Below are 22,763 nucleotides of genomic sequence, written 5' to 3' on the forward strand. Positions count from 1 at the left end.
ACCAGGACAGAGTTGCCACATAGTCTGCAGTTAAGCTTAAAAAGGACCCTGTGCCTTTAAGGGCCACAGGGATCTCTGGTGCCTCATCATGCCTTGTAGGTGGCTCTTTTCCTTGTTCTTTTTTTCTGTCCTGCTGGCAATCTTAGAGCATTGATCCAACCTTTTGTGGGTTTTTTTATGTCAAAAACTCCTCTGACTTCAAAAAATACTACTTTGTCTTTTGACCTGTAGAGTGTTTTTCTGTAATTTTGTGACCAGGGATGTAAGTTTTTCTTTGTAGTATTGCCATCAAAGTTGAAAAGTGTCCCATTTGTGGGAGAAAAGTCAAAAACAGATCCCAGTAATTTTTGCATACTTTACATTCCAAATTTTCGGATTCCAGAGACGTACAGGAACTTTTTCAGGCAAATCCCGATAGACAGGGAGATGATTTTCCTTTGTGAAGAGGAGGAGGAGAAATTCAGACAGCAAGGCTCACTTGTTGGAAGAACTGTGAGGTCGCAAGATCTAGGAGATAGTTAGGCCTCTACCAATGCTGTAAAACCACACTATCACGGCTCCTCCAAGAAGAGAGCCAAAAAGAGACACCATCATGATTTTTCCGACTGAGGACCTAGACTTCAAGACAAGGTTTTGCACCAACTTGTTAGCTGTCAAGAGCTGTGTCAACATAGAGGTAAAAAAGTTTGATGTTGAGAGGCAATCCATCAATGTCTAGGCACATGGAATCATCCTGCTCCTTAAAGATGTCCGAAGAATAGCTGTGGCACATGGCAAGCTAATTGCCAACAACTTCACACTTGAGTGTTTCATGGACTGCTTCTCATGCAAGCCATTATCTCCGGTGGTCATACTGGATTCACCTCTTCCAGCTGCTCGTACTTTACCACAGTAATCTTCGTAACCTCCTTCCTACCGCTACCTCCATAGTCTCCTCCACCACGGCCTCTGCCTCCTCCGCAGCACCCACTCATTCTGACAGATGTGACTCCACCTCTGTATCAGTACCTTCTAGAACTCGTCCTCCCAAAAGTTCACATTCGTTGCCAAGGAAATCCATGCCTCCTTTCCTTTGAGCCAGGTCTCATTGAGATAACTGTCAAGGGCGCATAATCTTTCATACTATTCAAGGCATACTTCTCCTTCCAGGTATTCTAGTAAGTGCAGACATCACTCTAGAGCACGCATAGTAACAACATGGTCTTAAGTGACATCAGAGTCTTGCTGATATTCACCCACATTTTCAGATTCCCCTTCTGTGAGAATAATCCTAGTTGAGGATATCACGTTCCAGGAGATTCTTGAGGCGAACAAACGGAATGTTCCTCAGCCGGCACCTACATCAATAACTTAAGTGATTATTGAAACTTATCACCAAAGATCTGCTTTGAGGCCTTCACTCCCGCTGGACTGGTCTTCTGGAACAGGTTCTGCAGTTGTTGTTTCACACCAACACCAGCACAAGCAGACTTCAAAAGAAACTTTGGTGACAAAACCCTCATTCTCTTCATATGGACCCTAATCTGGATTCATTTGTGGTGTCAGCAGCAAAGAAATCTCGAACCACTTCTCACCCCTCCACGTGTTCTAACAGACAAGGAGAGCTGAAAACTCTGTTCCGTAGGGAGGAAAATATGAGGCATGCTTGAAACGATTATTTGAACTAAAAGTGCCTTTCCTCTTTTTGGTCGATATGGCCTTTGTGGGACTTTCTCCAGCAGTTCACCTATGACTTACTAAGGGATCGTAGGAAGGATTTCTTGGAAATTTGAAATAAGGAACTTATGGTATTCAATTGCGTCATCAATGCAACTACAGACTCGTGTGTAATGGGTATTGTCATAGTCCGAATCTACAGCATTCATCTTCATTGAGATTAACCGGTCTCAAACCAGAGATGCAACAACGTATTCTAAACGTAGTTTTTTCATACACTACACTATTTGTCAGTCATGCTGACAATGATAAAATGGCCCAATGCAATCAGTAATGGTCACCTTAAAAAGTATAGATTTGTGAAACCGGAACCAGCAGGAAAAACACACATATGGACTTAACGATCATTGGTACTTCCTACAGAGGTTCCAAACCCTGGAGTGTCCTGAAGTCCAACAAATGCATTTTTACAGAGACACCATCCCAAAGAAGGTAAAGGGATCTACCAGTTAGCAACGGTAGTAAAAAATCCCCCTACAGGCACAAAGCAATGACTCACCACTTCCTCCTCTTCTGTTACCCACTCTAGTCATGGGAAGCATTTAGAATGTCCTGGAATAGTGGAGTTCAATCAAAAACGCTGATTGGGTGCCGAATATTGTTTGGAATGGCTACTCCCTATGATTCAACCATCTTCATCCAGCAGTGCCATCAAAGGTGGTGTGGTGCAACAACTAGGGATGCTTCAGGAAGAAGTAATCATTCTGCTGTGAAACAGACTGTATAGACAGTTCCCTCTCCCCAAAAGGTCTTGAAATATATTTCTGCTTCTTTCCGGTGAGAAAGGAATGGCCAAAGAAGTAATTGAGACCCATTCTAGACCTAAAACTGGCTAACAAATGGATATGGAATGAAAAGCTTAGGAGGCAAGGATTACATACATTTTACCCACAGCTACATCAGGGACATTGACTATGCTCCGTTGATCTTCAAGAATGCGTACTTTCACATGCCTATAGCCAATAAACATTGCAAGTTACAGAAATTTATGGTTGGCATCAACCATTATCAATACAGATCCTTCCATTCGGCTGGAAATCTTTGCCAGTAACATTTTTCAAGTGCAAGTCAGTTGCAGTACATCTCAGGAAAAAGATCCCAGTCTATCTGTATCTAGACAACTGGATGATCAAGGCGTCAAGTCAGCAAACTTGTCAACATTTCCAAACACCAGTCTCCGCTCTGACACTTAGGAATGTATGTCAGTCCTGAGAAATCAACATCATGTCCAGTCTCTGCACTATTGGGGGGTGGTTCTGGATACTTTAAAAGCAAATGTTTGTTGTTCGGAGGAGAGGCTGTTATCTATCCATTTGAATTGTTTCAATCTGCTGAAAGCAGGCTGTCCGAGGGCAAGGCAGGGACAGAGGAATGCCCTATGGATCAACTAGTCCGGCAAATTTCTAACGCCTTTCCTTCCATTCATCAGATTCCAGTGGTCCTCATCAATCTTCCCTTCTTGAGAGCCAGTATTATCCGAATTCCACCAGAATGGCCCTATCAGTGGTAGTTCAAGGACCTCTTCACCGGTCATAATAGCTAGACAGACCGGTTCTTCTCCACAAATCTGGCGGCCAAATTCTATATCCCAGTCTGCAGTGCTTGAATGTATTTGTTGGCTGTGCTCCTGAGCTCATTCAGTATGAATGCATGAATATTGAACAGTATTGTATGAACATTTTAATAGGAATTAAAAGGATACCTGCGAGCGCTTCCTACTCTTTCCAATGGAAGACATTCTGCATGTGGTGTTCTGGATAAGATATCGGTTTAATTTGGCTAATTTTCCCTCCATTAAAGTCCATCTCACTACTTTCACTCCCTACAGAAAATGTCCTTCACAAGTCCTTTTTTTTAAAAAATCACTGAGGATAAGGACATTGTGGAGGGCATTAAAGTAGTTTCCCCCGATAGAGACCTTCTCTATTGGATTTGGATATTGTTTAATCAAATATAGCAGGTCCCTCGATTTAACCTATTTATAAAGCTTCCTTACAACATCTTAATTGGAAGGCTGCTTTCTTTGTGGCTGTAACGCCTGCAGGCATGGTCAGAGAGTTACACGCTTGATGTTCTCATGAACCTTACACTCTGTTCCATAGCACTCGCCATGAGGAGACACACAACATTTTTGCCCTCGTGAATCAGACAATTACCTTTCCAGCATTTTTTCCCCTTTTCTCTGGCAGAAAAATCTCTACCCACCCTCAATGTTAGACGAGTACTCATACTATCTGGAAAGGCTAAAGATATTAGAAAATTCAGAAGCTGTTAGTAAATTTGTCCCTCTACACTCAGGCTTGCAACATCCGAATGAATGGTTTCTTGAGTTCTTTCATGCTGCCAGAAGGCAATTAAAGCTTTACCTGGCAATCCAAAATCCCATTTCACCAGAGGTAAAGTGGCCATGGCTGTGTTGCTCAGGAACATACATCCACATTGAGATTTGCAAGGCAGCTATCTGGACGTCTGTTTGCAAATTTAAGACCCTGTTGCCTTGACACAGATTCCAGGACTGCATTCCCAGGTGAGGTGAGCCTCCTTGAAGAATCTTTTAGTGTCTCCAATAGTTTCATAGTGTTTCCTCTTCTGCTGTGGTTCTTGAAATGGGCTTACTATTCTATTCAGTGCTTATGATTACCTATGGAGGCCCCATGAGGGAGGAAATGTTTCATAGATGTAACAATACTTTTTCTTCAGGGTAATCTCCATTGACATCATAAGGAACCCTCCCCGGCGGAAGGGTTAAATATGATTAACATTTTCTGTAGAAAATATTTTCATCGTAATAAAAAGAAATGAGGTAACTGCCACATACTGGCCATGATGGAATGCTGGAGATCCCTAAAGACACGTTATCTGTCTCCTGCCTAGCATTGGTGCAGTCTATCTGCGCACATTGTTCTGATTCATTACCTTTTTGTTTCCTTTAAAAATGTGTTTGAAAGGGATTTTACCTATGTCATTCAATTTTTCTGGTGGCATTCCAGTATTTTAAAAGCATTGTTTTCTATTTAAAAACAAAATAATGGAATTGGACAAAAAATATGTTAATAGAATGCAAATGTTTTTATTTTTTTATTTTTAATATTCTGACCATAACGACGTAAGAAGAAATACAAAAATTAACGTTTTGAAAGAAATGCTCTGATGTCTTGCCTGTGAGTGGGACTATTCACTGTTTAAGATTATCAGTGGAGATTAACTTGAAAAACCTCCTTATTCTGTATTTGTGTTTGTGACGGTCAGGGCAAGTTTGGAAACCCTTGGGCACGAGAGGTAACCTTCTAGAGACTCAATACCAAGCTATTTAAAAATGAAACCGTCAGCGCTCAAATTAAATGCTGCACTTGTATTTACATAAGCTTGATTATCACAAAACTTGACTTTTAAACTGTGAGCTTCACCTTAATCACACACAGTTAGCATTTTACTCTTCTTACATATTACATTTTTGCTTGACTTGCACATGTAATTCCAGCAAGGGGTTACCCAGAATAGCAAAGACATAATATTCATAACAATAGTATCTGACTTTACATTGATGAAAATGTTTAACTGTATCCTTTTTCTGCTTTATCTCACTCTCTCTTTCAAATTCTTTAATTTATCACAGGGCGATGTTGGGCTTGCGATGGGCAAACTGTATGGGAATGACTTTAGTCAAACCACCATCTCTCGCTTTGAAGCCTTGAACCTCAGCTTTAAGAACATGTGCAAGTTAAAGCCGCTTCTGGAAAAGTGGCTTAATGATGCAGGTGAGTGTGTTTTATCCAAATAAAGAACATGCACATGTATTAGCAGATTCTACATGGTTTCTTAGTCCTAACAGGTACGATTTCCTGCATATCACCTTCGATTTTCCGTTCATGTCTATTTATATTCATTTGTTAATTATTTGTTATCCATCTAAGGAGTTTGTAAATCACCTTTTACTGTTTTGAAGCTAAAGGTAGTTAGGGTAGGATTTGCGGCAACCAGACTCCTCATTAGTCACTTTAAGAGCAGAAGGGTGGTATTTCTTAGCTCTTTTCAACTTTGTGTGGTTTTGTTCCAGTGAGAGGAAATTGAAGGGGATTCTAAAGAGTATTGCCTTTGTTGTGGACTGCCTGGCCCCAACTTGTGGGAACAGCAAATTCTGTGAAGCAGGCTTAGGGTGTGTCTGTTCCGCTATTAGGGGAGAAACACTAGATTTACTGGTGCCAGGCCACTGAAGGTGTGTTCTTGCTGCCTGATTGGAACCGATTGTAGCCGCTCTTGGGGACTCCCTTTCTACAGTTTTGTGACCTAAGCATTGTAGGTCAGAGTTCAGTCACATTGTGCTGTTTTGGATCCTCTGGAGGATTTGCAAGTAGGTCATTTTGTATGTTGAACCAAAGCATTATCCATGCATTGGCTAAGGTCTTTCCATAAATGTTGTGGAAGGTGTGACTGTAAGATACAGTGCAAGTCTCCTAGTAAGTACAGTTCTGAATGCAGCATCGTTGGGATGTTGTTTAAAGGTGATGGCTGCATTAAAGATGCACCTTTCTTGTAAAAAGTCTGAAATGTGGGTCGAAGGAAGTTAGAAACAAAATTGGAGGGACAAATGATCCACAATGTTTTGGGTCAAGATTGTCTTCACAATTAATATCCATCCAGTTCAACAGAATCAAAACTTAGATTTTTATGTGGTAATTGTAATTTAATGCAAATTAGTTTGTCATATTCATATATCTTGTAGCCATCTATGAATTTGAAAACGTAAAGCAATGGTGGTTGGGACTAAAATGACTGTCACCTTATGAATTTGTAATGGATGAAAAGATTTGAAACCCTGTACGGCGACTACATCAGATCTTGGCAACTGTTGATGACAGTGTGGTTGTACTGCAAACAGGTTGAGCAGGATTAACACACTCCCCTGGCCTCTTGACCAGCTGTTCTTTTTTGATGTTGATAGTAGTTTCATTGCCTTTACGATATTGGATTCCAATACAGTATCTTTCCAGGAACAGCAAGTTCAAGAGCTCTAAGGAAGCAAAGTTTATCAGAAATGATGGCCAATTCTGGTCTACGCTTGATTTCTTTTGGGTTGGAGTTACCTTTGAAATGTTTGTACTTTTGTGGGTCTACTAACACAGTTAGCTTTGGCAAGACTGGTGATAATATGTACAAGTACCTGCAAGAAGAAAGCGGGCCCCTCACACCTAGGAACAGGGATCTACAAATCAGCAGAATGAAAAACTCCCCTGGAGCCACTATATCACCCAATGTGGTGCAATCCACCATTCAGTTCATCAACCCACAGGCAGTCAAAGCTTCCCACATCCATTTAGGGTTTGGCTATATTAACACATACCACCAAGAAAGAAATGTTCATAGGGCTTTAATTATTGAAAACTACATGAAAGTAGTCCAACTTTTTGTATCATATGTTTTCATGGTATATATTGAAAAAAATCTTTCATATATCAATTAAAAAGCAGTATCGCAATAAAAAAAAGCAGTAGAAAGACAGTCCCTGTTCCAGCCACCCCTTCCAGAAAGGCCAGCGCAGCAAACCACACTTAGGACAAACAATATAATGCAAGGAAAAAAAATCAAGGCAAGGAGCTCACACAAAAACAGTGGCTCCAAGGGGAGGTTTTCATTCTACTGACAATATGTTAATGTTAATGTTAATGTTAAGAGATATTTATTAAGCGCACTGTCACCATGAGTTTCCTGGCGCTACATAGGATCCTGAAGTTAAACAGAAGGAGTTTAGTGACAATGGGAGAAGAGCAGTATTTTTAAAGATTTCCTGAAAGAAAGAAAGGAACAAGAGGTCTTAAGTGAGAGTGGGAGAGAGTTCCACAGCTTAGGGGCCAGATGAGAGAAGCTGCGACCACCAGATCTGGTGAGTTTGACGCGGGGGACGACTAGGAGCTGGAGGTGGGTGGACCTCAGAGCGCGAGAGGGACAGTAAGGAGTGATCAGGGACTTCAGGAAAGCAGGAGAAGGACCGGTAAGAGCCTTGAAGACCAGGCAGTGGACCTTAAAAGCTGTTCTTTCACTGACTGGTAGCCAGTGAAGTTGATATAATAGAGGTCGGGCCGACTGCCATCTGGGGATTTTGAGTGCGAGTCTAGCAGCCTGGTTCTGAATGATCTGTAGCCTGGACAGCAAGGATTTAGGAAGGCCGTAATATATCGAGTTCGAGAAGTCCAGACGGGACATCACCAAGGCTATAATGACTTGTAGCAAGGCTTCGGGAGTCAGGAAGTGGGCGACCTTCCGTATCCTGTATAGCTGGAACATACAGGAGGAAGTTACTGCACTCACCTGGGCCTTGAGAGTGAGGCCAGAGTCAATAATGACCCCAAGGCTCTTTACACAGCCAGCAGGAGAAGGAGGTGTACCGAGCTCAGTGGGCCAGTACTGGGGGCCCCAATAGGGGGCGCTTCTCCCAGGAAGGAGAAGCTCAGTCTTGCCCGGGTTGAGCTTTAGTTGATTTTGGTACATCCAGTGCTGGATGTGTGTCATGACCGTCGGAAAGTTGGTGACAGCGTCAGGGGAGGTGAGCGGGAAAATAATTTGCAAGTCGTCCGCGTAATTAAACACGGTGATATCCCATCTGCCTAAGGAGTGAAGGAGGGGTAAAAGGTACAAATTAAAAAGGAGGGGGGATAAGGAAGAACCCTGAGGGACCCCGCAAGATGACGAGACACTAGTGGCGCTGAAAGGACCCAGCCTGACTGCCTGAGATCTCCCCTCTAAGAAAGATTTAACCCAGGACAAGGCAGGCCCACGGACTCCGGCGGACTCGACACGGTGGAGTAAGATGTTATGATCCACCGTGTCGAATGCCGCCGATAAGTCAAGTAGGACTAATGCCTGGGGTAATCCTCTGTCGGCGTTACTTCTAAGGTTGTCCAGCACGGCAAGAATCACAGCCTCTGTGGAATGGGCTGGTCTAAAGCCGGCCTGGTTATTAGCCAGGAAGTTGGACTCCTCGATGAATTGCGAGAGGCAAGTAGTGACATGTGCCTCCAAGATTTTAGACAGGAAGGGCAAGAGGGAGATGGGCCGATTGTTAGCGAGAACCGCTGGGTCCGCGCCAGGTTTCTTTAACAGGGGCACCAGTACGGCCTCCTTAAATGACCTGGGGACTATGCCAGAGTTGAGGGAAGAATTGAGTAAGGGAAGGATGCATTGTGGAAGGGTATGACAAATATCACGGAGCACAGAAGGAGGACAGCAGTCCTTCGGGGAGCCGGATTTCACACGGGTCGACAGCTTGGCGAGGGACTCCGGGTCAAGTGTAGGGAACCGGGAAAGGGTGGAGGAATTGATAGGGGGGGATGATACTGTGACTAAAGGGAGGGAATGGGGAATAGAATTTTTAATTGTGGTGATCTTATCGATAAAAAAGGAGTTTAAAGCGTTGCATGACTCTGCAGAGGGAGGCAAATTAGGGAGTGTCCTGGCGTCTGATGTTAATTCGCCGAGGACTTTAAAAATCTCTTTGGGTTTGTTGGGGGCTGTTAAAATTCTCTCAGAGATGAAAGCAGACTTGTTTGTGATGATGGCTTTTTTATAGGCTTTCCGTGCGAACACGTACGCCTCCCTGTCGGCGCTAAGATAATTGCGCCTCCATCTGCGTTCCAGTTGGCGTAGCTCAAGATGTTGTTGTTTCAGGGCAGAGTTGTACCATTTATGAGAGTTATTGAGGCGTGTTCGAGGGAAGCAGGACAAGGGTGCAAATAGGTCGCTAGCCGTCGTAAGCCAATGGGAGATGTTGGCATCAAGGGTGTTAACATCTGAGATGTCAGTAGTTGGAGGCTGGGTCTCAGCAAGGGAGGAAAGGAAGGCAGAGGAATCAAGGGGCTTCCATTTCCGGGCAGTACCTCCCTCCAGGGAAGGAGACCTAACCAGACCTTTTACGAGGATGGAAGACTCGAGCAATGAATGATCGGACCAGACACAAGGGGAGATAGTCGGACGAGAGAGCGACACCCCCTGTGTCCAGATGTGGTCTAGGATATGACCCCCGATATGAGTAAGGGGAGGTGACGTGCTGAGTCAAATTAAGGCTGAGAAGCGCCTCAAACAATTCGATGGCGTGGGGGCCCGCGTCAACATCATTGAACCAATAGTTAAAATCTCCGAACATAACAATGCGAGCTGAAGAAGTCATCAAGACAGAGAGCTGCTCGCAGAGAGCGGCGGGAAACAGGGGCATAGGGGTGGGGGGGCGGTATAGGACAATAAGGGTCAGGGCACCAGCTTCAGTTGCCAGGCTGATGACGAGATTCTCGGCGTCAGGAAGACATAGTGAGGAGGACGTGATAAAAGGCAGATCTTTGCGTATGATTGCCGCCACCCCACCGCCACGACGACCATTAGGCCGATTGGCGTTCAGTATGTAGTAGTTAGGGGGTAAAGCAGCCAGAATGTCGGGAAGAGAAAGATCAGACAACCAGGTCTCAGTGAGCAGCAGGATATCGGGATTCTCAGCTGTCAGCGAAAGGAAGATATCGGTGTGATGTTGTGGAAGAGATCGTGTATTAAGGTAAAGAATACGAATACAGGTCTCGGGCGGGATAGGAACAGACATGGATGCCCGGAGGAGTCTAGGAGAGGACAGGTCGGCCGAAATGCCAAGGGACACCAGACGATCCCAAGTTGTGGATAAAAGAGCACAGGGGGGACACTGGAGGCTTCTGAGCGATGCAGGGGAGTAGGTGATGGGAGGGGCAGCATCTCTGGGCCCTGGTCCCGGCCGGTCGCGGACAGGCGCGGACGGGCGCAGACGGGCTTGCCTTAGGCGCGCCCGCTGCGCCCGTCCGCTGCGCGTACGAGGGAAGCACATGATATATAGGGCCGTTCAGGGCGTGGCCAGATGAGAGTGGGCGTGGCTCAGGGGAGCGGCTCGCTGATGGCGGCGAGCGAGAGAGGCTGACCCTGCTGCAGGGTCTACCTCGGCTGCGCGGGGGAAACGAAGCAAGGAGAAGTCCCTGCGAGGGTGAGTAGGCTTGTGATTTAAAAAATGGTAGAACACAAAGTTAAACACACAAAAGCTTTAAAAACGTGAGGGCTTAGATTAGAACTCCCGCGGAAGGCAGGGGAGGATCCAGTGGGCGAGCTCGTAGTCAGCTCCTACCTTTAAGGACAAGCAGAATTCAGTACAAGTCATTAACTTTGCAGTTATTTATTTATTTACATTAGTTTATTTAGTTTCATAGTACTTTACCTAAAATTGTTGTTCTTGTTCACATAGAGCAAAAACTGTTAATTCCCATCCTCAAACACAACACTATGGTAGATAGAGGGTCTCATGGGAAAGATTTAAAGACCTACGCGGACAGAATCCCCAGCACAATTATATGTCGAACAAAAATGTCTGTGGGTCTATCGGCTCTCCAAAGAGAGATCAAGAGCACAACCAGTACAAGCAAATAGCACCTACTAAAACATGGATGAAGTCCTATTTAAAAGGACGGAATCCCATCACCCTCCGAGGTGGCATGCTTCATCATCTGGGATGCAGCTCCAAAAGATGGATTTACGCTATTTACAACGAAGTGTGGAAACTGTCCCAAATTGAAGCTGCTTCTATGTTAAGGGCTACTGATCAAGCCAATTTAGAAAAAGGGCTTGCAGTTGTGGATAATAGCATTAACAAACTTTCTTCCCGAATTTACACATTAGATAATATTGTCTCATCTGTCGTTGATACTGTGCAAGATGAAGTCTGTTTTGTACCATGGTCAGAATCAATTGTGTTCTATTATGAAGTTAGCATGGACTTTACAAACGTTGAAGGCTGCTCAAAAAGCACCCTCAGCGGCACTAGGACGGGCGGATGGAGAGTGCTGAGGTCAAATGTTAGCGTAGGAGGCTAGGGGGCCATCGGTTGGTGGCTGCTTACGAGCAGGCCACAATGTTTAGGGAGCAAAAGGGGATCCAAGTTTGCACACCAGGTGCACCCACAGCGGCACAGGGGCGGCCGGGTGTACAGTGCTAGATCGATGTCGAGAGCCATGTTGGTCTCAATGGGAAAGCTCTGGGCACAATAAAAATTGCAGACTCTGGCACAATGATCTTCTGGAGACGACCACGGGTTGGAGAGGTAAGTTGGGATGTAGGTGGACACCGTCAGTTGGGCCACCCAATGTCGTGGGGCGTTGGGTGCAGGGGTGTCTTTTGGCGCCAGGTTTTCCTTACTGGCTACGGTCAGGGGGATCCTCTAGATGGAAGCTGCAAGCATCTTCAGGAGGCAGGACATGAATCACCAGATCCCAGGTCAGGATCGCCGGGGAGACCTCCTCCTGGTGTTGGGCAACTCAAACTCTGGTCGTGGGCGTCGGATGCAGACTTGCGGATTTGGTGGGAGTCAGAGTCTGTTTCTTAAGCAATTCCAGAGCTTACGGGAGACAAAGTCTTTGTAGGGAAGGTAGAGCATTTCCTCTGGGGGGCTGTTAGCTGCATGACACGCCTGGATTCCACTGGAGGAGGTCAGGCCGGTATGGCTGGGGCCAAGGCTTTAAGTGTCCTCCTCTTCTTCCTTCAGCAGATGATGATACTTGCCGGAGCCAGAACAGAGTTTCTCAGCATTGCTGGACAAGAGACCGCAGGTGTCATACTAAGAAGAATCGGCCACTCTGTGTAGTTTGACATTGTCAATGGAGATGTACCCGTTTTCCTTACGTCCAGGAAGTGGAGGTAAAATGACTGTTCTTGTACCCTGCACACCAAGTACAGGAACTGGAGCATGATATGAGGGGCCGAATTCCTTCTGGTTCTCGACCTTCTCTCGGACCAGTTCACCAACTCGGGGTAGCCAGCCAACTACCGGAATCTGCAACGCAGCATCTGTTGTGGAAGGTAAATGTTCCTTTGCATCACTACCACTGGTCTTTTGTAGATTCTGGAAAACAGCACAATGTTCATCTACGTGAAAGGGAGCGGCATACGCCGCCTTGTCTAGACCCTTAAGATCTGGAAAAAACATTTTGATTCCAAAGAGCATTTCGTATGGGGTCCACCCACCCAGACACCTTCTAGGGAGATTATTAAGTGCACGCTGAAGCTATTGAGGTGGGCTAGCCCGTTCCGGCCTGTACCTAACCTAGTCTACCAAGGATTGCTTTAAGTCACGGTTCATCCGCTCCACAACACTATTGCCCTCAGGCCGGTATGGAGACGAAAATATGACTTGGACCCACAATGAACGCATGGCATCCTTGTACGCCTTAGAGGCGAACGCTGGACCCTGGTCCAAGTGGAAGGTACCACATGCAAAAATTCCCACAAAGACACGCAAATCCCTTACGACAGTTCGAGAATCAACACTCCTTTGGGGCCACACCCACACCAAGCGTGTGCAAGAATCAACTGTAACCAAGATGTACTTATACGTAGTATCAGAGGAGAAAGGGCCACAGTGATCTAAGTAAACACAGCCAAGTGGTTTATTAGATATATACAACTGTCTGGGGCGGGCGTGCAGCAGTTGAATGTTTAATCTGCTGGCAAATGTCACAATGAAGGACATAATCACGCGTTTGTTTGTACAATCTGCACCACCAGTAACGCTGTTGTACAAGAGATACAGTCGCAGAGACGCCGGCATGAGCAGAGGCCATATCCTCATGAGCGGCTGTTATCAGTGTGGACCTGCGGTCCGCGTTGGGAATAAATCCGTCACCAACGTCGTTAATACACACATAAGGAACTTTATCAGGACTTAAGTGATAAGAGTATTTTGAAGGGACACCTCTAGGGTAATTACTTCCCTTCTCTGTTGCGACAATAGCTGCCAAGATGTCATTATCAATCTTACTTTTGGAACGTGTAACTGCTGCAACTACATATGTCGCTACTGCGGCCTTCGCTGCCTCATCAGCAAGACTATTGCCAACAGCGTGAACTCCGACACGCTGGTGACTAAGAGTATGAATCAAACACGAGTGGCAGCCGTTCTTTACGCTCAGCCACTCAAACCCAGATCATTTTGTGTTTTATTGTACTACCTAATCACGATAGTCATTTTGAGTCCAAAAGAAAAAATTGTCATTGTGAGTCCAAAAGAAAAAATTGTCATTGTAAGACTGTACGTAGTAGTAGAAATCACTTACGATAAGAGTAGTCACACTAGGATCAGCGTTCTCCAATGCAAGCATTAGAGCACGAAGTTCTGACAATTGGGCGGTACAGCCCCCTAATGTCTGTGTATGCACGATATCGGACTTGAATTCTCCATTTACCGTAGTACCAACCACTATTGCGCAGGTCGAAGAATAACCTTGCTTTGAATCCGTCGTCAGTTGCGCCGAGCCGTCAGTGTAAATGAAACAACGGAAATCCTCCAGCGGGCACATGGTCAGAGGAGCCGGATGAATGAATTCATACTGCAAATACTCCTGAGTCCGCAAAGAGGAGTCGAAAATGAACGTGACATCCGGAGATGTCAAGGATGTAGCCCATGTTATCCACCTTGGGCGTAAAGCTTTTGAATTAGGTACACTGGCTTTTGTCACTGCCTCCAAGGCAGGATACAGAATAACAACCAAAATGCGTTTTCCCTGCGACAGTGCACTTTCCTTCAGAATCGCCATTTGCATCGCTGTCAACTTTTTCCACAGCGGAAAATCGCAGCTGAGCCAAAGTGTACAAGTGTGGCTTGTAAGCAATAGGGATTGTGTCACCCTCATTAAAAGTCAGGTAGGTGAAACCCACTGCCCCGGTACGATTCCTATCACCTGGTTGGTGTGCTTATCACGAGTCAATAAGAATTTTTATTCTAGAAGATCAGCCTGCAAAGATTGCAAGATGGCTGAATGAGCAGGCAGCCAGCACGATTTGGAGAAAGTAGGTTGTACCAAAGTGTAAAGAGGCTTGATACGCTGGGCATATTCGGGAATGTAAGTACGCCCGAAATTAAAAAAACCCAGTAAAGACTGTAGTTTCCTCAGTGTTGTAGGAGTGGGCAGCTGTGCACATTTCTCCAAGAAGTGAGGTGCTAAACCTCGACCTTCATTGTTGAGCTCATAGCCCAGGAACAACACTGTGTACTCTTCAATGTGAGATTTTGCAAAGTTGAATTTGTAACCGAAGTCCGCAAACTGACAAATTATGCGGTCAACGCGACACAGATGCGGCCATAATTCATCGCCTGTGAGATAAATGTCATCCACATACGAACATGCATCTGGGTCGAGACTCTCTAAAAGAGAGACTATGCGGGCGGTAAAGACGCCTGGACTGTTCTTATAGCCCATAGCCAATCTCCTGAACTGTCTCTGTTTGCTGCCGCAGGTAAAAGCTGTCCATTGACTACTAAGAGAGGACAGGTTATGGCCGAAAAAGCCATTGGATATGTCCAGTGTGGTTTTACACCTTTTACGCACGAGACTATCCACAGGGGCAGAACTGTGAGTATTTTGTACTGCGCAGGTCCGACAGTGAGAGTTTAAGTGCCGGTAATCCAATACCAAACGGTACGAGCCATCAGGCTTGGTCACAGTAAAAAGAGTTATTCATCGAAGACACACACGTTTCAATCACACCTTGATATTCCAATTGTTCAAGGATTTCTGCCACAGGAGCTTTCGCTTCACGCAGCATGGGGTATTGGGGTTGAGGCTGTTGCATAGACCGCAATGGTATCTCATGTTGGGGGGAAAATTTGTCTCATCCACAGTGAGTACGGAACAAAGCCGGTGCAACACCTTAGCCCACTCTTCTCCAAAATGCAGAGCCTGGTCCTTTGGCACTGTGTGAGCGAAACTAGGGAGGATTACCTCCTCCCCTTGTGGAGCAGCTAAAACAAAAGGTGGGGGCCAGTCGACCTCCGCCAACAAAATTTCAGATTCTCCCAAAATACCCCTTTTACAGAACGTTGTATGTCACCTTCAATTAAAAGGACTATTTCAAAAAGTCTTTCAGGGGGAGATACTCTAGTGTCAGCGGTCTCAACAACAACGAACGTGTCAGTTGCTGTCACCTTCAGAAGCGGACGCGTGTCTCCTGCACTATGGTAATTTCCGCTGCGCTGCCTAACAGCGTCAGCGCCCATGTCTGGTTCCGAAGCTGTGTTCTCACTATTCGTGGCATATCTCTCTGTTAAAGCTGCAACTTTCTTTTTCTGAAGCTGGGATCTTTGGTGAGTCGTCCTGCTTGCCTTTACCATCCGTCTTGCGGAGCTGCTCACGACTTTGTTGGGCACCCCGTCCTCTGCCGCCGTCTCCTCCACCAGTTTGGTGAGACCAATGTATCCTGCAAAGAGGGAGGAGAACCTTGATCAGGAACCTGAAAACGATCAGGTGACTTAATTGTAGCGCAGTCGCGCAAATCATATGTGCGCTCAGTAGACGCAGGTATTGGTGATGCAGGATGGGACCCTTGTTTCTGTTGCTGTTTCCCCTGTTTCTTATTCTTGTTCCAAATCTGCTTTGGAAAATTGGGGCATTCATCCTGGTCAGATTTCGTCACCTGAGTTTGCTTCTGCCCTGCTTTGGGAAAAGGCTCAACACCCAAACCAGCCCTCACTACAGTGGAACCCTGATTCTTTCCCCACAAACTCAACCTTCAAGACCGTTTAGTTACCTGCAAAACGATAACCCCATTTTTTTCTCCATAGGATTGCATTGACTGTTTTCCTCTGAAAAACCTCAAGTGTAAAGGGTGTTTTGTATGGAAACCTAAGAAACTGTGTTTTGAGAAAAACAGTTTTACTCCTATTTTATCCACAAAATGTCCGAGTGTGATATCTAGGCATATTACAGTGAGTAGAAAAAGTTATCTGAAAAGTAAGCTAAAAAAGTAATCAAAATTAATCCAAAAGTAATTTCAACACTAATTTCATTCTTGGAAAAACCTGTAACAAACGTCATTCTCTTCAAACTTTCTTATTGCTCAAACTTTCTGCAAAAGTACAATTCTACTTACCTGTACCAAGTCCTTCTTGGTTCTAAAAATAAATACTACAAAGAAATATTTTTGATATGTACAGTTGGTCTGAGTTCAGTCTTTGAGTGTGTGGCTTCATTTCTTGCCTGAGTGTGTACAATAAATGCTTCACACTGCCTTACTGCCTGCCCACACTACCACAACTACATAGTAGGTATGATATACTTTTACGTGTGTAAGCCTTTGGGGATCCACTGGACTCTGTGCACTCTATACCTTACTGTATATCAGAGCCAGCTTCCTATAATAGTCACAAAAGAAACTTATGTTAACACACAGGTGACGCATATTAAGGGGCAGCACATATCACTTCAGACGCGGATGATTTTGATGCAGAGCTGCTTGACGCCACTTACCTGCACACACAAGTACTGCTCAAGTTTTTTTGATCAAGTCTGACTCCTGGGGAATATTCTAAGTGGAGGAAACTGCAGTAAGATAGGCTCTACAAGAAAAGGCTTACTGAAAGTAAGTTACTGTTTCTGCAATAAGTCCACTGTATTAATGTGAGGTTTAATGTCACAGGTGGACTGCAATGCAGATTTGCCCCCACCAATAGTGCTGATTTAGAAAAATGGCATTAGACCTTTCTGGCTATAGCCAGCTGCAACCAGTCCATTTCAGAGATGGACTATGTACTGCTTTTAATGTGGGGAAAAATTATAATGTTTTGTTCTGCATGTTGCGGTCTCAAGAATGAAAGCTATCTATTTTTTTGGCTTGAGTAATAAGGATCCCCATCTCGTACTGTAGGAGGATAAATCTTAACTGCCCTCATAGAGGCCTTTTATAGGACAGGAGGAATGCAACAGGGCTTCATTGCGCCTATCTGGCCAGGACAAGAAGTTACCTGAAGGAATGGCGATTTTTAGGTCTGGCATTAGCTAAGACCTTTTGATTTTACTTACATTATAAGCATCATATACTTACTGGTGGCTTTCAGCCAGCCCTTTAACTTTTTTCATCCTCATACAACAGCATACAGATGGGGCAAAAGGTCCACAAGCGTGAGCGTAGGGCTAACATTGTTATGAGAGAAGAAATTCTGCTGTTTCACAAGGGACATATCTACAAAAAAGTTGTTCCTTTCAGGAACTACTATGGCATTGTGTGGATTTTGGGGCCCAAAAATGTTTTTTATTCATAGACAATTATTTTTTTAATTAAAGAGAGCCTTGCAGCTTTCCCCAACAATGAAGTTTGGAATACATTACAAAAACAAGCACTGACAAATCTAAAGAGATGGCACCCAACATCAAAAATATTAGCTTTGCAAATGTTTAAGATAAATAGTTACATTTAAAGTGCCCAGCTTACGTACCTGAGTGTTGTAAAAGAGACATGTTTAAGGTCAGCTCCTGGGAAGCTGAACTAGTTGAGACAGTTTAGCTGGGATCCACACTGGTCTGCCAGTGAAGGTTTCGGACACTGATGGTGTTCTTTGTGAGACTGAATAGGTCTGACTTCTTCAGAAGTCATATTTATGTAAGCACATGAGTTTCATTCTAAGTTGAGAAGTCTGCTGAAAACTCAGAGGTGTTGAGAGTAGAGACCGAAGTAACAATTACCCACTGTAGGAAGCTGGGTTTCTGTTGCAGTAACCTCCTGACTTTTTGTCAGATTTCTAATGCACTTTGACTTGATGTGCCCTGGGTCCTTGCCCATCAGGTTCTCTAAGCCTCTGTTCTTTCCCAAAACTGTGCCTTTGTACCCCCAATTGGCACCTCTCTGGCCACATGTATGTCCCTTTTAAAAGGTAAGGTACCAAGGGCACTGAGACCAGGAAAGGTCTCGAAAGGGCTCCAGCACATATTGTGCCACCCTTAGAGGTCCTGTTCCTTAACACACACCCGCTGCCATTGCAAGCTGCATGTTTTGGTGCAAAGAAAAGTGAATAGTCGACAGCCCACTGCAATATTTGAACCTTCTGAAATCATTTTTTTAAAAACACATCAGTGCTCAATTTTGCTCAATTTTACCTCGGAAATTAAACCAAACTATAACCTGGATTTACCAGAACATAATGGTGTTGAGTTACACAATCTGTTTGTACATGATTTTATTCATCATTGAATTTTTTTTTTAAAGAATATAATACATTTTATTCATTATTAATGAAACAACATTTCTTTCATGTGATGCATTTCGAGTCCGGATGGACTCTTCCTCAGGGGCCTAGGACTGAACACATATATAGAAAAATTGTAAATACTTCTTTCATTACACTCTACAAAAATCTCTTCCAAATCAATGCTCGCAACACTTTAGCGTTATTTGAAAAATCAGAAATCAATTGTATGACACATTAAAAAAAGAAGAAAACCATCACCTCACCAAAAGTGTGAAACGTGCCTTCATTGAAATATACTCACAATTCAAAGAATGAATGAAATCTGCCAAGAAACAAGAATGCACAAGAAAACGGAAAACAGATTACCAAACGACTTAGCATGGCTAATCTCAGAGTCACTATCTACACAAATAACTCCTCTTACCTCGCTCACATGGAGTCAACAAAACGTACGAAGACTCTGGAAACACAATCTTTTGCGGCAGGGTTGCTCACGCTATCACCTTAAAAGCAATAACACGAGCGCTCATATGTAGACCTACGAAAAGTGCATCACTCCCAGCTCCTACAGAAAAGGGCCACGAGAAAAATAATGAAAAAATAAAGAAAATATAGAAAACTCTGTGAAAATTATAAATAGAAAAGATGAGATAATGTGTCATTTGTACATACAATAGAAAAAACGTTCTGTCAAAACCATTGTCGATTGCAACAGCCTACATTTGCAGATTCATAGGGTGTTACAGAAAGCATGAATAATCGATTTTTTCATTGAGCCCTTTCGGCTCCTGTGTCCCGAGTCTTTTAATCCAAAATATTTCTCTTTGGAGGAGAGATCTGTTAAGATCTGCCCGTTCGTGCAATTTAATTTTTTCCAAGACGGAAAACGGTTATTGGACAAACATGCTACCTCTGGAAACACACTTAGTTAAAGACGTTAAAGATATTTAAGTAGTTCGTACAAACCAATAAAACAAAGGGTGTGCTTCTCCATACAAATTCAACACATTTGTGTGTGCCATGCCTGCAACCCACTGCCTATGGTATAGGTAAGACATCCCTCTAGCTGGGTGCACTATGTCACTGGTGAGGGTACAGTTGAATGAGCACTGTACCCCTACAGTGTCTAAGTCAATTATTAGACGTAGTAAGTGCAGTAAAGCCATAAAAGAGTACATGGTCTGGGAGTTTGTCAATACGAACTTCACAGAATCATAATGGCTTTACTGAATTCTGAAAAGTTTCATATCAAACTTCTCAGCATAATAAACCCACACTGATGCCAGTGTGTGATGTATTATACAATGCACCCTGAGGGCATCTTAGAGACCCCCTAAAAAACGACCAACCTCTGTTGGGTTCCCTGACTGGTAAACACCAGCTTGCCACCACAAGACATGTTTCTGGACCCCTGGAGTGGGAGCCTTTGCTCCCTGAGCCCAGAAACAAAGCCTTTCCTGGGCGGAGGTGTTCCTGGACCGAGCCTGCAGCTAAAACCCAATACCGACAATCCCCATTGAAAACAACGGGCACACAATGCCAAAACAGCACCCTGAACCCAGCCACCCCTGTGTCGCTGTGGGTGCACCTTGTATGCTATCTCGAATCCCCCTTTGCCCTGAGCTTAAGCCCAGGAGCTTTGCTCCTACAACCTTGTGGCCTGCTCGTGAGACCCCTTATCCCCCATCGGATAACATTGGGCCTCAGCTCTCTGCACCCAAGCTACGCTAGTGCTCGTGAGGGTGCTTTGAGAGTGCATTCTCGACCCTGGAGGAACCCTTGTTCTTACCCCGGAAAACCACTTAATTTCCTGCCATAGGATTGCATTGACTGCTTTTCTGTGAAAAATGTTTGTGTGGAGTTGGTTTTGTATGAAACCTTAAGAAGCTGCATATGTACAAAAACTGATTTACTTACCTTTTCTCTAGGAAATGTTCCTGTGTGATATCTAGGCATATCACACGGAGTATAAAAAGTAACGTAAATAGTAATCTGAATAGTAACATACAAAGTAATCCATAAAGTAACTGAGAAGTAATTCCAATTGTTTTATGAAAACGTGACTTTCCTGTAACCAATCCAATTGCATTCAACTGCATTCAAACTGTATTTAACTCCATTGTTCCTGCAAAGTATTATTACACTTAACTGTACCAGTTCTAGCGTGGTTCTAGAAAATAAAATACAACTAAATATTTGACTGAAATAAGACCAATTTGTTTGTATACAATGAGTGTGTGACATCATTTCTTGCCTGTGTGTGTGCAATAAATGCTTAACACTACCCTCTGATAAAGCCTTACTGCTCACCTACACTACCACAAATAGAGAGTAAGGTATTATCTACTTTTACCTCTGCCTCCCTTTGGGGTTCCACTGGACTCTGTTCACACTATACCTTACTTTAGTATAGTATATAGAGAGCCGGCTTCCTACAGCCACCCACCACTGTTAGGTTTTGCACTGTAACTACTGTCTCTAAGGGATCCTTCTGTGTTAGTCAGGAAACTAACCGGGCACACTCTGACTTTGATGACACGTGCTGCAGAATACCATTTGGATTCGTGCAGCAGGAGTGTGGACCTGCTTGGGTGACTGTTGTGGGAGAGGGCTAATAATTTAACATTGAAAGTGATTCTCAAAAGAGACGTAAGAGCTTGAGACGCCCCTCCCCACGTTGCCTTGATTGCTGAAGTTCAAGAAAGATTTTGTGGAAATGGAGTGTTTCAAGGCACTCTCCCATCACTGCACTCTGGTGTCCTCTCTTGGAAGCCCAAGAGGTCTATGTGTTGCCAGAAAGGAAAAACAATTCTATTGAAGGACTATCTGGGGCTGGACTGAGATATGAAGGTTGGAGCATGACTTACACTGACTGTGCGCTGTTGACCTAGGAACCCCCTCTGCAAAGTAAGAATTCTGTGCATTATCACAGAAGTAACTTATCTAACATTTAAGTGATACGGATGCAGAGAGACCAAAGACTACTGTGCAAGTAACTTCATCAACATCTGAAGCTGACATGTTCTGCTCTACTGACCTGTGTGGAAGCACAAGCAGCAGGATGAGCTGGTAACCTAACCTTGCTTTTGAAACAAAAAGAGGCATTCTTAGTCACCATAGGGTAGAGCACAGAGAAATCCATTGAGTTCTCAAAGCTTGTGCATTTTGTGAGGTTTCATTAAAAATTTGATAATTTCTGAATGACTTATCCAGTGTTTGCTGTGGTTGTCTTAATCTTAGATTCTTTTGCATTTTAATAAATTTGCTTGGGAATTCTACTGACTTCATGACTCAGGAAATATCTTGGCACTGATAGAAGCCTCTACTTGATTACTTTGAAGAAAAACTTGTCATTTTATGCCAGCTATTACCACAACAAGATTATAAATGCTAATCCATTAGTTGAGTAATTATTTATTTATTTTTTTAAACCCAGCATTTTTAAAGTTTTAAAGACAAGGTCTGTTTTTAAGAGTATGGCTTTACACCATTTATTTTAGACAGGTGTACTTCGTTCAGTGTGTTTGAATATTTAAGTGTTAACAAACTGATACCTGGTCCGGCTGAGGTCTGTAATCTCCCCCTCCTGTAGTACCTGCCCATTCTGATGGATACTTTTAACCATAGGTTTGAAAACGTCTGTGCCGTCAAATACAGATCCAAAGATCTGCTCCTCTTTTTTGTTCACATTGTGAAGTGATTTCTCTTTAAATATTTTTAAGTGTGCACAAGAATGTTATCCTCTAAGACTGAGGGTTTAAGTTTTGTAGGGACTGCTGCAAACAGATGTCTGTGACAGATCCCCACGCGGTGTGTCTCTAGTGTTTGGGTACGGCGCACAACTCCAAGGTCTGTGACAACTGCATGCAAATAAAACCCCATGGCCATTTGTGAATACGAGACAAAGCTTTATGTGGTGAGACTCCACTCCGGTCCCTCTCCAGCTCAAAGTCGAGAATGCGGACCATCTCCCGAAGTCATTCCCTCAGCAGCATTTTTGCTGGTGAAGTCTGTGGGCGAGTTAATGAAAAAATATAGG

General features: G+C 44.0%; 1 protein-coding gene across 6 annotated transcripts in view; it reads left to right on the forward strand.

Annotated features, from left to right (window-relative positions):
- POU2F1 (POU class 2 homeobox 1) overlaps nt 1-22,763 on the forward strand; it is a 615,583-nt gene that overhangs the window by 467,809 nt on the left and 125,011 nt on the right. For all 6 annotated transcript variants that reach the window (XM_078656693.1, XM_078656695.1, XM_078656696.1 and 3 more), the window contains one exon: nt 5,333-5,474. In XM_078656693.1, the coding sequence (XP_078512819.1) occupies nt 5,333-5,474 (142 nt within the window). The remainder of the gene's footprint in view (nt 1-5,332; nt 5,475-22,763) is intronic.

The sequence above is a fragment of the Lissotriton helveticus genome, chromosome 8, assembly GCF_964261635.1.
Source record: "Lissotriton helveticus chromosome 8, aLisHel1.1, whole genome shotgun sequence".
Lineage (NCBI taxonomy): Eukaryota > Metazoa > Chordata > Amphibia > Caudata > Salamandridae > Lissotriton > Lissotriton helveticus.